This window comes from Schistocerca gregaria, chromosome 5, assembly GCF_023897955.1.
Source record: "Schistocerca gregaria isolate iqSchGreg1 chromosome 5, iqSchGreg1.2, whole genome shotgun sequence".
Taxonomy (NCBI): Eukaryota; Metazoa; Arthropoda; class Insecta; order Orthoptera; family Acrididae; genus Schistocerca; species Schistocerca gregaria.
The window spans coordinates 249585556-249601842 of NC_064924.1; the positions used below are offsets into that span (position 1 = coordinate 249585556).

At 42.2% G+C, this 16287-nt stretch overlaps 1 protein-coding gene across 1 annotated transcript in view; it reads left to right on the forward strand.

Annotated features, from left to right (window-relative positions):
- LOC126272046 (thrombospondin type-1 domain-containing protein 4) overlaps positions 1 to 16287 on the forward strand; it is a 2052781-nt gene that overhangs the window by 902604 nt on the left and 1133890 nt on the right. The window contains exons 4-5 of the mRNA XM_049974560.1: positions 7727 to 7820; positions 11847 to 11949. Coding sequence (XP_049830517.1) covers positions 7727 to 7820; positions 11847 to 11949 — 197 coding nt within the window. The remainder of the gene's footprint in view (positions 1 to 7726; positions 7821 to 11846; positions 11950 to 16287) is intronic.

The window sequence follows — 16287 nt, forward strand, 5'->3', positions numbered from 1 at the left end:
TTTTTTCAATTTCAGTTGTAGTTATCCCATCACTAGGATCTGGTCTGAATTTATATCCGCTCCTGGGTAAGCTTTAGCATTCTTCAAACAGTTCCTAAACCTTTTTTGTATCAGAATATAGTCCAAATGATAACTTTCCCTATTCAAATTTGATATCCGTGTGTAACATCTCCTTTTATGGTGTTCAAATAATGTGTTACCCACTGCTAATGAATTTTCTTTACAGAAACTAATTAGTCGTTCACCTCTCTCATTTCTTATACCTAATCCAAATTTTCCTACTATATCTTCATGCCTTCCTTCACCCACCACTGCATTCCAGCCCCCCCCCCCCCCCCATGATTATAACGCAGGCATTTCTATTTTCTTTCTCGATGAGTTCTTGTATTTTTTCATAATATTTTTCAGTTTACTCATCTCTATGCTGGCTGGTTGGCATATGTACCTGTATACATACGAAATCTTTTGACCTATCCTTCAGTCGTATCATCACCAGTCTTCCATTAATATATTGTACCTTCATTACCTTATCAGTATTCCTACTCCGTTTTCACCACCCTTGATTTCTCCTGAGTAAAAGAGCTTATAACCTGCACTTTCTATCTCTCCCTTCTCTCCACATCTCATTTCACACAAACCGAGGGCATCTAATCTGTTCCTTTTCATCTCCTGTTTTGCATTCCCTAACTTTCCTCTTTGCAGTGGTGTCCTCACGTGGTGTGTGAAATCTTATGGGACTTAACTGCTAAGGTCATCAGTCCCTAAGCTTACACACTACTTAACCTAAAGTATTCTAAGGACAAGCACACATATCCATGCCTGAGGGAGGACTCGAACCTCCGCCAGGACCAGCCTCACAGTCCATGACTTCAGCGCCTTAGATCCATGTTCCAGTCCGTATCTTTCCTCCCTTCAGTGTCTTCCTTTCAAATATGTCTACTCTAAGTGTGTTCCCCTCCCGGAGATCCGAATGAGGGGAAGTTTTAACTCCGGAATCTTTCACATGGAGAGACATAACATGTACTGCTTGGGAATTTAATATGGTAGTTTCACGTTACTTTCCACGTAGTCAGTAGGATGCCCAGTCTAAAGTCAGCCGCTCACCATGAGCCAGACCCTGTCTGTAGGCCACTCCTCTGGGGTTCAGTCGCTACTTGTACTCTTTTTGCACCCCCAAAGAGGAAAGGTGCCTCTTCAGCCAGCTCCGCCGTACCGAAGTCCATCTTCTCCGCCTTCGCTGCCGTTGAGGTCTTCACCGTATCCCTGGCAAGTGGCACTCACGAGGTACTATCACCCGGGCCAGATGAACCAAGGTTTTTTGGCGAGGTGTTACTCCTCCCCCTCCTCCTTTCTCAACCGGGCTTGGGACCGGCTGTGGCGGAGTTCTAGACATAGGACTGTAGTATCAAAGTTTCGCCAAAGTTTTCGAGTCCTCCCACGGCCATGGGTATGTGTGTTGTTCTTAGCATAAGTTAGTTTCAGTAGTGTGTAAGTCTAGGGACCGACGACCTCAGCGGTTTGGTCCCTTAGGAATTCCCAGCCATTTGAACATTTGAACATTTTATAAGGTGCTCTAAAATTCCTCTTAAAAACTTCTAGGGCCGAGTAGACAGTATTTTGAGCTGCAACCCATGTCCTGGAACCTACCGTTCCCATGCTACATCCGTTAGAAAACATGTTTGCTAGGTATGCATGCAACAGGGTAGTCATGATGGGAGGCTGGTTATGCTGGATCGACTGATGTCATTTGACATCTGTCCTACCTCTCTAACTCGGTTTGAGCTTATTTCACGTCTCAGTGAGTGTTAGAGCAACATGGTTGAGTTCACGTTTGTAGAACACGTCAACATTATTTATTTAGCTTATGGCATGGCACATTACATTGGAAACAGTATAAAAAAATATACATTGTTAAAATACAGGATACAAACATAATAAAAAAATGTAAATTGAACATTGGCAAATAACAATAAACGTATAACTACATTACAAGACAGTAAGGTTGCATAAAGTTCAGATTCCTGTATTTTCAGCAATCACAATACCACACTTAGATTCTGCAGCAACTCCACAGCTTGTAGTGTTTCCCTCAGGAAGTAGTCATCAGTGCCGATGAACGCCCTCAGTGGTCACTCGCTGAAGCAATGGATGGTTTGTTCTTTGGCACCACAGTCGTACCCGGATCAGATCTCAATTTCCATCTGTACGTCGAGGATCCTCATCGGCCTTGAACTGTCCGTACGCTGTTCAGTGTTACCCAAGTTTTCCTTGAGAGGAGAAAGCCCGCTGGATGGTTGAGAGTCTCAACTAAAGTGTGTCATTTTGGATTGGCTATGTTTCTCCACTCCGTTGGCCAGATTTCGACGCCATTGTAGTTTTGGCTCAGAAGATGGGTATTCAGTCTTCACATTGGGATTTCTGGATTTGAGTCTCCTAAACACAGTAAGGTCCTGGTGGATTGGCGGGGCTGTATTACTGGAGATCATTTTAAACTCTCTTGTTAGTATGTTGCATCGTCGTATATAAGGCGATTCGATATTACTGAGGACTGGTAGCCAGTAGAGTGGAGTGGCTTTAATGGCTCCAGCTGTTATTCTCATTGTCCGATTTAGTACCGCATTTACCTTTCCCACGTGCGGGCTGTTTAGCCACACCAATGCGCAATGTTGACCTGTTCAGTGGACCAAGCTTAGAGCGGTGGAACGGACTGTCTCTGCACCAGCTGCCCAGGTCGTTCCTAGTAATTTGTAGAGGATGTTGTTTCAGATTTTCAGTTTTGCGGCCAGCCGGGGTGGCCGAGTGGTTATAGGCGCTACAGTTTGGAATCGCGTGACCGCTACGGTCGCAGGTTCGAATCCTGCCTCGGGCATGGATATGTGTGATGTCCTTAGGTTAGTTAGGTTTAAGTAGTTCTAAGTTATAGGGACTGATGACCTTAGAAGTTAAGTCCGATAGTGCTCAGAGCCATTTTTTCAGTTTCGCGGCCAAGTTAGAGATTGCGATCCAATGTTATTCGCATATAATTTAGATGGGAATTGTAAGGAAGCGCAGTACTATTCAGAGATACCTGTAGAGGTATTCCAGCCAGTCTATTATTTAGGTGGAAGAATGAGGTCTCCGTTTAAGTGCGCATGGGATTAGTCGCCTTTTCGTGAAGTATTCAGCCATCAGTTGTAGAGCTTGGGTGAGAGTCTGTTTAAGAGCAGTCATAGTAGTATGTTGGCATGAAAGAGTGATGTCATCTGCGTAAATAAATTTTCTGGATGCGGTCGGCTACACAGAGATTGAACAGCAGAGGAGTAAGCACTGATTCTTGGGGGGAGACGACTACTAACATTAATTGCTGATAGAGCCACTCCTTGAGCTTTGCAAGACTATATTCGACAACATGTTCTCAAAAAGAGACGTTATCGTTTTACATCTAGTAGCCTTTAGGAACTTATATGTTAGACCGTCTCTCCAGATAGTATCATAAGCTGCTGTCAAATCGACGAAAACCGCACCAGTTTTCAGGCGTTGTTCATAGCCCCGCTCAATGAACATTGTTAAAGCGAGGACCTGACCCTCGCTGTGTCGATTGGGTCTGAAGCCGGCTTGGTCGATAGGCAGATTCCAGTGTGATTGGATTCAATCTGTTTTAAAGGAGACCCTCAAGCAGTTTATATGCTACACTTACGACAGAAATGGGTCTATAGCTTTCTTGTTTATCGTCTGGCTTTGCTGGTTTGCGGACAGCAATGATCTTTGCCCTCTGGAGATCTAACAAATAAAAAAAAGAAAAAACCGCTTGACTGGAGTATGTGGGAGTAAAATGTCATCAGCCGTTCTTTTGCTTTTGGTCCACAGTCTGTTAGGAACTCTGGGTGTATGTTGTCGAGAGGGATGAGTCATGATTCTATCCCTGACGAAATCGATTTTACCGATCTCTAATGCACATCAGTTGGGTAGATTTGCAGGTAAAGAATTGGACGATGTGCAGCTCGTGAATGGGTTTACTGAATGCAGTGAAAGAGTAGTATGACAACACTATGCTGTTCCCGAAACGACGGCAAACCTACTTCAGTAATTTTACATCTGTACGTTGTGACTTCGAGAAACCTGATCCTTCCAGAATAATAAGACGTTACAGGTTTTGTTCACTGTTTTGAAGGTACTGTGACAGAAATAAGTTTAAATGGAGTAACAAATCGAATAAACAGCAAGTACTTTATCATTGCGTAATGAGCCACTGAAAGCCACATGTTGCTTATATCAAAATGCTCGGAAAGTTTTTCCGACCATCCTTCGAAATAGTTCCATCTATTTATTTTATTCATTACGGTTGCCTGCTTTATGACGCCAGCTTTGTGCCAGAAGATAGGGAATTCTTATTAATTACCCTTACGGAGAATTTAAGGACACACTGCAGTGAAAGGTCGGTATTCCTTACTTGCTAATCAACATTGTGTCAATTCGATAAATCTTGGATTAAGATGGCTCTAATTTTGTATCTTCTTTAGGCCAACAGAGTGTCACCTGAAGATGTGTCTAGAATGTGATGAAACTAGTCGTCAATAATAAATAATTTTGTCGTAGCTGTTACGCTTTTCATCAGTAGAAATCTATTATCACAACTGTGGTTGCCCTCATACCAACTGATATGTAACTTCTAAATTTACGAGGTGGAAGTCGATTCAGATTATATATACTAAAGTATCTGGACACCTGGCTGACAATAAATTACAAGTTCGTGGCGACCTCCATCGGTAATACTGGAAATCAGTATGGTATTGGCCCACCATTAGCCTTGATGACAGCTTCCATTCTCGCAGGCACACGTTCAATCAGGTACTGGAAGGTTTCTTGGGGAATGACAGCCCATTCTTCACGGAGTGCTCCACTGAGAAGATGTATCGATGTCGGTCGGTGAGACCTGGCACGGCGTTCCCAAACAACCCAAAGGTGTTCTATAGGATTCAGGCCAGGACTCTGTACAGGCCAATCCATTACAGGGATGTTATTGTTGCGTAACCACTCCGCCACAGGCCGTGCATTATGAACAGGTGCTCCATCGTGTTGAAAGTTGCAATCACCATCCCCGAATTTCTCTTCAACAGTGGGAATCAAGAAGGTGCTTAAAACATCAATGTAGGCCTGCGCTGTGATAGTGCGACGCAAAACAACAAGGAATACAAGTCCTCTGAATGAAAAACGCGAGCACACCATAACACCACCACATTCGAATTTTACTGTTAACACTACGCACGCTGGTAGACGAAGTTTACCCACACCCTGCCATCGGATCGCCACTCCACGAAACGATTTTTCACTGTTCAATCGTCTAATGTTTACCCACCTTACTCCAAGCGAGGTGTCGTTTGACATTTACCGGCCTGGTGTGTGCCTTATGAGTAGCCGCTCGATCATGAAATCCAAGTTTTCTCACTTCTCGCCGAACTGTCAAAGCACTTGCAATGGATCCTGACGTAGTTTGGAATTCCTGAGTGAGGGTCTGGATAGATGTCAGCGTATTACAGATCACAACACCTCAACAGTCGTCGGTCTCTGTCAGTCAACAGACGGGGGACGAGCCCGATCTGTACCCTTTTGTGCTGTACGTGTCCCTTCACGTTTCCTCTTCACTATCACATCGGAAACAGTGGACCTAGGGATGTTGAGAAGTGTGATAATCTCGAGTACAGACGTATGACACAAGTGACACCTAATCACCTGACGACGTTTGAAGTCCGTGAGTTCCGCGGAGCGCACCATTCTGCTCTCTCACGATGTCTAATGACTACTGAGGTCGATAATATGGAGTACCTGGCAGCACAATGCACCTAATATGAAAAAGTGTTTTTTAGGGGTGTCGGGATACTTTTGATCACATAGTATATGTGCGTGTATGTTAGGAGAAAATTGCTACTTTGAAAAATTTCACTGCTTTCTTCATGTAATTCTTCAATCAATGCAAAATTATACACACAACGTTCTCAACTGTTTATATACCGGCAAAACCATGTTAAATGTAAGCGTAAGGAGATTTACAGCTTTGGTCGAGATATTCTGATCATTTGTATAAGGAGTTACTAAAAATATATTATTTTACTTTGAATATGAGGATATATTTAATTTCATACCTCATGTCTATCAACAAGCCTTTATAGATTTTTTGGAACAACATCCAAACCTACATCTGACCATAGGCAGGAGTGCATAATGAGTATCTAAATTATACGCTACTGGCCATTAAAATTGCTGCACCACGAAGATGACGCGCAACAGACGCGAAATTTAACCGACAGAAAGAAGATGCTGTGATATGAAAATGATTAGCTTTTCAGAGCATTCACAGAAGGTTGGCGCCGGTGGCGACACCTATAATGTGCTGACATGGGTAAACTTTCCAACTGATTTCTCATACACAAACAGCAGTTGACCGGCGTTGCCTGGTGAAACGTTGTTGTGGTGCCTCGTGTAAGGGGGAGAAATGCGTACCATCACCTTTCCGACTTTGATAAAGTTCGGATTTTAGCCTATCGTGATTACGGTTTATCGTATCGCGACATTGCTGCTCGCGTTTGTCGAGATCCAATGACTGTTAGCAGATTATGTAATCGGTGGGTTCAGGAAGGTAATACGGAACGCCGGAACGCTGGATCCCAACGGCCTCGTATCACTAGCAGTCGAGATGACAGGCATCTTATCCCCATGGCTGTAACGGATCGTGCAGCCACGTCTCGATCCCTGAGTCAACAGATGGGGACGTTTGCAAGAAAACAACCATCTGCACGAACAGTGCGGCGACGTTTGCAGCAGCATGGACTATTATCTCGGAGACCAAGGCTATGGTTACCCTTGACGCTGCATCACAGACGGGAGCGCCTGCGATGGTGTGCTCAATGACGAAACTGGACGCACCAATGGAAAAACGTCATTTTTTCGGATGAATCCAGGTTCCGTTTACAGTATCATGATGGTCGCATCAGTGTTTGGCGACTTCGCGGTGAACGCACATTGGAAGCGTGTATTCGTCATCGCCATACTGGCGTATCACCCGACGTGATGGTATGGGGTGCCATTGGTTACACATCTCAATCACCTCTCGTTCGCATTGACGGCACATTCAACAGTGGACGTAACATTTCAGATGTGTTATGACCCGTGGCTCTACCCTTCATTCGTTTCCTGCGAAACCCTACATTTCAGCAGGATAATGCACGACCGCATGTTGCAGGTACTGTACGGGCTTTTCTGGATAGAGAAAATGTTCGACTGCTGCCCTGGCCAGCACGTTCTCCAGATCTCTCACCAACTGAAAACGTCTGGTCAATGGTGGCCGAGCAACTGGCTCGTCAAAATACGCTAGACTCTACTCTTGATGAACTGTGTTATCGTGTTGAAGCTGCATGGGCCTGCTGTACTTGTACACGCCATCCAAGTTCTGTTTGACTCAATTCCTAGGCGTATCAAGACCGTTATTACTGCCAGAGGTGGTTGTTCTGGATACTGATTCCTCAGGATCTATGCACCCAAATTGCGTGAAAATGTAATCACATGTTAGTTGTAGTATAATAAATTTGTCCAATGAATACCCGTTTATCATCTGCATTCTTTTTGGTGTAGCAATTTTAATGGCCACTAGTGTATTTGCTTCTGGCAATCATTGGCTTAACTGCGTTTGCTGCATTGGTAAGCATTGTATCAGTCAGTCTACAGAGACTTATGTGTGCGTTTCTTGTTGCAGTATGGAGACCCGGCGCCGTCGCCGGTTGACGGAGCCGCCGCCTCGCAGCCACTGCGTGGGCGTCTATAAGCGCGTCCACGTCTGCAACGACCAGGTGAGCAGGCGGCACGTAACGCACACACCGCGACGGGTGTGGAGTATTTCTCACTATGAAGCATGTCGCACCTGTGTCGCGTTCTGTTTTGTTCTACAAATGGTCGATGGATGGAGGGGAAACTTAATCGTTCCACATCTTGGACAGAGAGCAGAGATGAAGTCATAAGCTGATGGCAGAGAGAATTGTAATGGAGTTTGAGTGGCGGGAGTTGAAGAAATGGTTACGAAACAATATGGGTTTGACAGTAGAAATGAGAGGAGAGAAAGTTTAATTGAGTACTGCAATATATATCACTTAGTAATAGCGAATACTCTATTCAACTGTCCCTGGAGGAGGAGGGGGAGGAGGAGGAGGAGGTATACATGGAAATGATCTAGAGATAATGGAAGATTTGTTAGATCAAGGTGAGGAAGTGATTCCGACATCAGATATTGAACTGTAAAGCATACTCAGGAGGATATATACACTCCGACAACAATTTAGTGATGATGAACAGTAGACTCAAGTTCAAGAGAATAGTGAGGAAGAATCGGTGCACAAAGAAGTAGGATACGGAAATACTGTGAAATGAAGAGTTACATTTGAAATTCGCTGAGACTATAGACACTGCGATGATGTATAGCTCAGTAGACAGTACACTGGAAGAGGAATTCACATCTTTATAGAGGGCAATTACAAAAGTTGGAAAGAAAACCGTAGGAGCAAGAAAGACAACTGCGAAGAAACCTTGGATAAAAGATAAAATACTTCAGCTGATTGGTGAAAGAAAGAAGTAGATAAATGTTCTGGAAAATTATCGAAGATAAGGCAAAATGGCTACATGAAGAATGTGCAGCCATCGAAAAAGAAATTATTGTCGGAGTAACGGATTCAGCATATAGGAAAGTCAAAATAACCTACGGTGAATTAAAGCAAGAGTGCTAACATTAAAAGTTCAGTCGGAATTCCCCTGTTAAAAGCAGAGGAGCTAGCGGATAGTTGGAAAGAGTACATTGAACGCCTCTACGAGAGGGAAGACTTGTTAGATGACGTGATAGAAGAAAAAACAGAAAGCGACTATTCACGTTGAAGCGCAGAGTGTATGAGACTGGCGGTATACCATCAGACTTTCGGAAAAACATCATCTACACAATTCCGAAGATTCCAAAAGCAGACCAATGCGAGAATAATTGCACAATCAGCTTGATAGTTGATGCATCTAAGTCGCTGACAAAAATAACGCGCAGAAGAATGGAAACGAAAATTGAGGATGCGAATAATGATGAGTTCGCCTTTACAGGAGGTAAAGGCGACAGAGAGGCGGTTCTAACGTTGCGGTTGATAACGGAAGCAAGACTGACGAAACATCCTGACAGTTCATAGGAGCTGACGACTTGGAAAAATGTTCGGCAAGGTACATTAGTGCAATTCTGATAAAAATAGGGATAAATTATAGTGAAAGGTGGGTGAAATATAATATGTACAAAAACCAAGTGAGAACAATAAGACTGGAAGATCAAGGAGGAAGTACTGGGATTAAAAATCGTGTAAGACATGGATGCAGTCTTTCGCTCCTACTATTCTATCGGTACGTCGAAGAACCAATCACGGAAATAGGAGAAAGGTTCAAGAGTGGGATTAAAAGTGAGAGTGAAACGATATCAGTGATAAGATTCGCTGATGACATTGCTACCCTCAGTGAAAGTGAAGAATAATTGCAGTTTGTGTTCAATGGAATGAACGATCTAATGAGTACAGAATATGGATTGAGACAGAACGAAGAAGGACCGAGGTAATGAGAACTATCATAAATGAGAACATGGAGAAATTTACTACAACAATTGGGTATCGCGAAGTAGATGATGTTAAGGAATTCTGTTACCTAATCAGAGAAGTAACGTACGACGGACGCAGCAAAGAGGAAATAAAAGCAGACTAACACAGGCGAAAGTACATTCCTGGCTAAGGAAAGCCTGCTACTATCAAACATAGGCCTTAGCTTGAGGAAGAAATTTCTGTGCATGTATGTTTGGTGCACAAAATTGTATGGTAGTGAGACACTGACTGTGGGAGCATTAGAACAGAAGAGAATAAAAGCCATTGAGATGTAGTGTTTCAGAAGAATATTGAAAGTGTTGTGGACTGACAAGGTAAGGATTCTCTGCAGAATCGGCGGGGAAAGGAGTATAAAGAAAACACGTCCAAGAAGAAGGTACAGAGTAATAGAACATCTGTTAACCCATCGATGAGCTGTAAAGGGTAAAAACTTAAGACGAAGACAGAGACTGCAATACATCCGGAAAATAACTGAGGACGTAGGTTGCAACTGCTACTCTGAGATGAAAAGACGGGCACGATAGACGAATTCGTGGCCTACCGCATCAAACCAGCCAGAAAACTGATGACCCAAAACAAAGTCATCGTTACTTACCTGACATAGCTATTTGATCTGTTATATTGCTGTTTAGCGTCGCATTTCAAAAACTTCTATTCTCTTGTCGTCTGAACTGTTTACTGTCCACGTTTCAATTTTGTACAAGGTTACACTATAGGCACCTTCTGATAAGGCTCCCAAACATTAATATTTATTTTCTACTCTAATTTCTCTTTTCCAGAAATTTTTTCTTGCTGTTGAGAACCTATATTTTACATTATGACTGCTTCGTCCATTGTCAGTTATTTCCTGCTCAAATAACAAAACTATTCTACTACTTTATGTCTTACTTCCTAATGTTATTCCATTAGCATCTCCTGATTTAATTCGACCACGTTTCATTGTCCCTGTTATGATTTTCTTGATGTTTACCTTACAACGTTTCTTCAAATCGCTATCAGTTCCATTCAGCTGATCTTCTCCGTGTCTGTCAGAATTACAGTATCATTGGCAGAAGTTTTATTTCTTCCTGCTGAACTTTAGTTCTCTTTCCAAATTTATCACTGATTTCCTTCACAGCTTGCCCAGTTTACATATTCAATAAAGGTGGGAACAGGCTACAGCGCTGTCTCATTCCATGCTCACCTTGAAACGTCCCCTTAGAGAAATTGTACATGACTGTGCTTAAACTGACACACAATATTTTTTATTTTTATTTTATTTTATTTATTTATTTATTTATTTTTTATTTTTTTGCGCAACGCAGTCTGATTTTCAGTAATCCCTACAAGAGAATGGCCCTGACTAACATACGTTACACAAATCACTTACCTCACAAAAACCTTGTTTACTCGAACTACTGCAATACAGCGAGCGCCACTACTGCCAGCTAAATAAAAGATTCAAACTACTGAAGGCACTAACTACTGATAGGCATAGTTAGCAAATGAAAGATTTTGGTAGAGAACAAACAATGTATTTACCTCAATAGTGTTCAAAAGTCATAATTTATATAGCAGTTCATGACATCCAGTCTTACAAATTTCAAAACTTCGCTCTCTCTCTCCCCACATCCACCACTGCTGGCGGCTCACCTCCAACTGCGCAACGCTACGCGCTGTTAACATCCAGCTGCCCAACACTACAATGGCGAGTATTACAACAATGCCAACCAGCCACTGACTGCACACAGCACAGCCAGTGATTTTTCATACAGAGCGCTATGTGGCGTCACCAATAAAAAAACCTAAACAGCCTACTTACAACCTGTCTTCCGCCTTTATCTCTTTCCACTCTTATAACTGAAATGTGGTTTCTGTGTAAGTCGTAGGTAGCCTATCGCTTGCTGCTGATATTGTAAATAATGTATTCCATCTAATATCGTCGCAAGCTTTTTATAAATCTACAAATGTTATCATTATAAGTTTGCCTTTCTTCAACCTATGCTACACGATAAGTCGTAGAATCGTTATTGCCAAGGTGGTCATACGGTTCTACAGAGGGTGGTTTCTGCCAGTTTCTACAGTCCTTATATTTTATAACACTGTGAAGAATGTATTAAAATCAACTCCATATCCTATTTTTGATGGATGGTAAAAGACGTGTGCTGTATGCTTTTACTTTGAGCAGGAAACAAGCTAAATAAAGTGAAATGTTTTTTTGTCTCTCAGGAATGCCCACCAGGGTCAAAGGACTTCCGTAGCGCGCAGTGCGAAGCTTTCAACGGAAAACCCTTCATGGGACGCCTCTACCTCTGGGAGCCCTTCCTGCAGGGTGAGTACAGCTGTTTTATGAAGGAATAAGCAACTGACAGAGCTCCAGAAGAATATCGCGTTGCCAAAGGAATTATTCTTGGCAGTAGGCAGATACTGAAAATAACGTGCAGTTAAATAGTACCGAAATGTCATTATGTGCATGTAGTGTCAGTTTTAATAAAAGGAAGTACGTTAATCTGCTTGTACTTCTTACTGATTTTTAAGGGGAAGCGGGAGATGGATAAATGAAACTAACTAAGACACCGGAATAAAACCAGCAAAGATAAGAATCTTGAGTACAGTGAGGGCTACATAAGCAAAAATCTGATTACAATGTTCATAATAAGTTGAATGTACAGGGCGGTTATAGTTAAACTTCAGCTACATTAGCCAGTGTACATGGAAAACTATTTACCGTTTGGGTACCCAACTTTATACGAAAGATGTTCAGATTGTGCACTAAAGAATTTGTGTAGTTTGTAGGGTTAGTGTCATGGATTGTCTTTAGGCACCGGTACTGATATGGCGACGTAGAACTGAAACGAAAGCAGCACTGTGCTTTGGAGTTGCAGACAACCGATAAGGGGCTGGACGAGGTAAACAGGGCCCAGCACCCGTGCGCTTGCTTCCTCGTATAACAGACGCAATATGTTATAAAAACTTTTATATTAATAATCTTCGAATGCGTCTAGAGACTAAGTATCACATATTCAACATTTTTTCTTTTAGAAAAATACCATTCCTTTCCTAAAATACCTGAAGAAGAAATGCCACCTCTCCCGTTGCACTGTGGATCCTTAGCGCCTAACGCCGTGGCAATGGCTCCAGCAGTAGTGACGGGTGGGTTGCATAACAACAGAGCGCCGTCGGTGGGGAACAGAGAGTAGCCGGTATCGAGTATGAGTTGGTCCACGAGGTTACTACAAATTGGATAGTTGTGTGAATGCAGCCTGCGTAAGGCAGGGATCGGGGTTAGTGTTCTCCTTTGGCACAAAATTTCAAAGTATTACAAACAATCATTAAAAATATAATTGCTGTAGAGCGAGAAAGTATCGTCTTTAAGCAACATATCATATGCGTTCGCTTTAAATGAGGATCGTATTAACTATCCAAATGAAGTCAAAACAAGGTTCCCTACTATTCTTTCGTCATCATCGTTAGTTCAAGAATTACCTCTCATAATTATTGAATTATTTTCCTTCTATAAGCTGCAACGACCATAAAGAATAATTATTAGGCCTTGCTCCAATTTTCGGCACTTTTTGTTTCACTCCTAGTAATAACTGCCATGTCAGCGTCTGCTCTTCCCGTAACCACTTTGATGAATTTGACGGCACTGAGTTGCGCTTGTAAGTAACATAATTTACGGGTAAATTGCCAGCGCACGGAACCGCGCTTGTAAGTATCATAATTTATAAACTAATGGATTTCATTGATTTCTGAGAGCTAAATATTGTTAAAATAATAAAATTTAGAATGTTATATCATTTTTATCGGGATACTAGAGGTGATAATGAAACATTTTCATTGGAAAGATATCGTGTGCCATTGCAATATAAGTTACAAATATGTGATATATCCACCTTTATGGCAATCTTTCCACGGTGATTACAAAAGCTAGGGAAGATCTAAAATATATATACAAAATAAAATCATAATTCCATCATCTTACAATAATTTTATATTTTGAAACTATACATGAGCAGCAGGTACTTTGTCTCACTAAAATTGCTTGAAAATAGTACGTTCTCAGAATTATTCAAGAAACGTGAGCCAGTTCACTACCTGATTCTGAAAACTGCTAATCCTAAGAAGTGTTAAGGGAAGAATGTCAAGTTTACTCCAATGAATATAATTGTGAACTGAATTTCTAATCATATACTATTTATTGTTAATCCTGTAAAATAAGGGCCTCTACGTGGAGAGAATTATTTAATATTTACAGCGATTAACAAGAAAAGTGAAGCAACCAGAATGTGAGAAGGAAACGAAAAAAATGACACTTCATGGGTTAAGAGGATATGCGGTATTATTCCATAGATTACAAAATCGAGTGAAATTTACGAAGGCCTCGACAGCATTGACTACACTATGCAAAATTAACGTTATGTTTCTTCATAACGTAAGGTCAGGAGCACCAGGACGATCATTTTAATAGTACTGGGCGTACCCTCAAATGGCGACGGGAGAGTTAACGTTATATACCCAGTGACATTGTCGAACATAATTGTTTTAATGGTCAAGGTGTTGTTGTGTGGGGGGCATACTGCACGGGTGTACTGACCTCCGAATTCTTCGGTATGGCGCTATCATTGGTCACCGTTATCATGAAACTGTACTCATTGCCCATAAGCGTCTTTCCGGAGGTACATTCGGCCCTGACTTGACTTTTATGGATGACAATACGGGACCGCACCGAATAGTGCAAGTAGAGGAGCTCTTGGAAGGAGAGGATATTCCGCGAAGAGCATGGCTTGCCCGGTCCCCCGACTTAAATGCATCGAGCATGTATGGGATACGTTGGAGAAACGTATTGCAACACGTCAATATCAAGCAAAGAGTATTCAGTAGTTGTCAACCGCACTGCTGAAGGAATGGAACGCCCTAGCACAAGAATTCTTTACCAGCCGGCCGCGGTGGTCTATCGGTTCTAGACGCACAGTCCGGAACCGCGCGACTGCTACGGTCGCAGGTTCGAATCCTGCCTCGGGCATGGATGTGTGTGATGTCCTTAGGTTAGTTAGGTTTAAGTGGTTCTAAGTTCTAGGGGACTGATGACCACAGATGTTACGTCCCATAGTGCTCAGAGCCATTTGAACTCCTCACCACCATGGTAACAGCAGAGGAGTATATTGCAGAGCATGTATAACAGTCCGTGTTGATGACATAGCCTGTTAATAACTGTGTCTTACCTTTTGTAATGTCCTGAGGGCCATCATGAATTGGGGTGACTTCAGTGTACAAGGGTTGGAACTTTAATAGTGGCAACTATTTATTTACAGTTCGTACAAAATATATACGTGTTTCAAAGTTTTACTGACCTTCAGAGAAGTCACCAGCATTATGTATAACCCGTTGCAAGCTACAAATTCGTTGGGCAATAGACCGCGCCGCTCAAATTGTCAACAAAACTGGCGCTGCTAAGTGTATCCTACTACTTCCACATCGCTGACAACGGGTTTTACACAATGTTGATGACTACTGAGAAGATCAGTAAAACTTTGGAAGACGTATCTATTTTGTACGAGTTGTAAATAAATAGTTGCCTCTATTACAGTTCCAACTCTCGTAGTTATCGTCTTTCAATAAAAGAGTTTTTTCTGTTCGTCTCATTGAGTATATCTTTATTACTTTTCGTACTGTAGTAGTTCTTTCTCCGTACGGTCCAGGTTTCATCGAAATGCGTTATTAGGCAGTGACACATCACCTAAAAGTTACTTTCGTCCTACTAGGCGTGATAACCACGAACAACACTAATAAATACCCTCTGATGGTCGTTCTGCTTTCACAGAGAATTCTAACTCTAATCATTTACATATCTGTCGATTATTTGAAGCTGCATTTTTTTATCAGACAGCGCATATCTGGCAAGCTAATTCACCATATATAGGGTGTTAGAATAAAATTACGTGTGCACCCTTGAGCAGCAAAAAATTAGGGCTGAAAATGCTGCTTCGATTTACATTCAAATTTCACCGAATGGTTTTGAACGGTACCTATTGGTTCCACCTGTATTCCAGTGCAAAAACTAGGATTGAGCTACACTCCAAATGGGTGGCATCATGTTCTCTGGTGTCGCAGATCCACGAAGCATGTGGGATTTCAGCGGCGCAGAAGGTTCAGAAGAACGTCTTCCTGCTCTTTACAGTGTTTTCTACAGCGCAATGTGTAGAGATGAACGCCCAAGTGAAGGCGTGTTTCAGAATTACATTTCAAAGGTGTGGCGTGTAAGTAAAGATCATTGTATTCTTCGGCACGAGAACGAATCCTGCAAAAGACCATTGCATTACATTACATTAATACTTGTTAAATAGATCATGAATACAATACAGATGGGGGAAAGGGTCGTGAGCCTTGCTTGGATAGATCAATCGGTAGAGCTCTTGCCCGTGAAAGGCAAATCTCTCATGTTCGAGACATCAATCCTGACACACCTTTAATCTGCCAGTAAGTCGATGAAGTTAAGGAATTCTGCTACCTAGGCAGTAAAATAACCAATGACGGACGGAGCAAGGAGGACATCAAAAGCAGACTCGCTATGGCAAAAAAGGCATTTCTGGCCAAGAGAAGTCTACTAATATCAAATACCGGCCATAATTTTAGGAAGAAATTTCTGAGGATATACGTCTGGAGTACA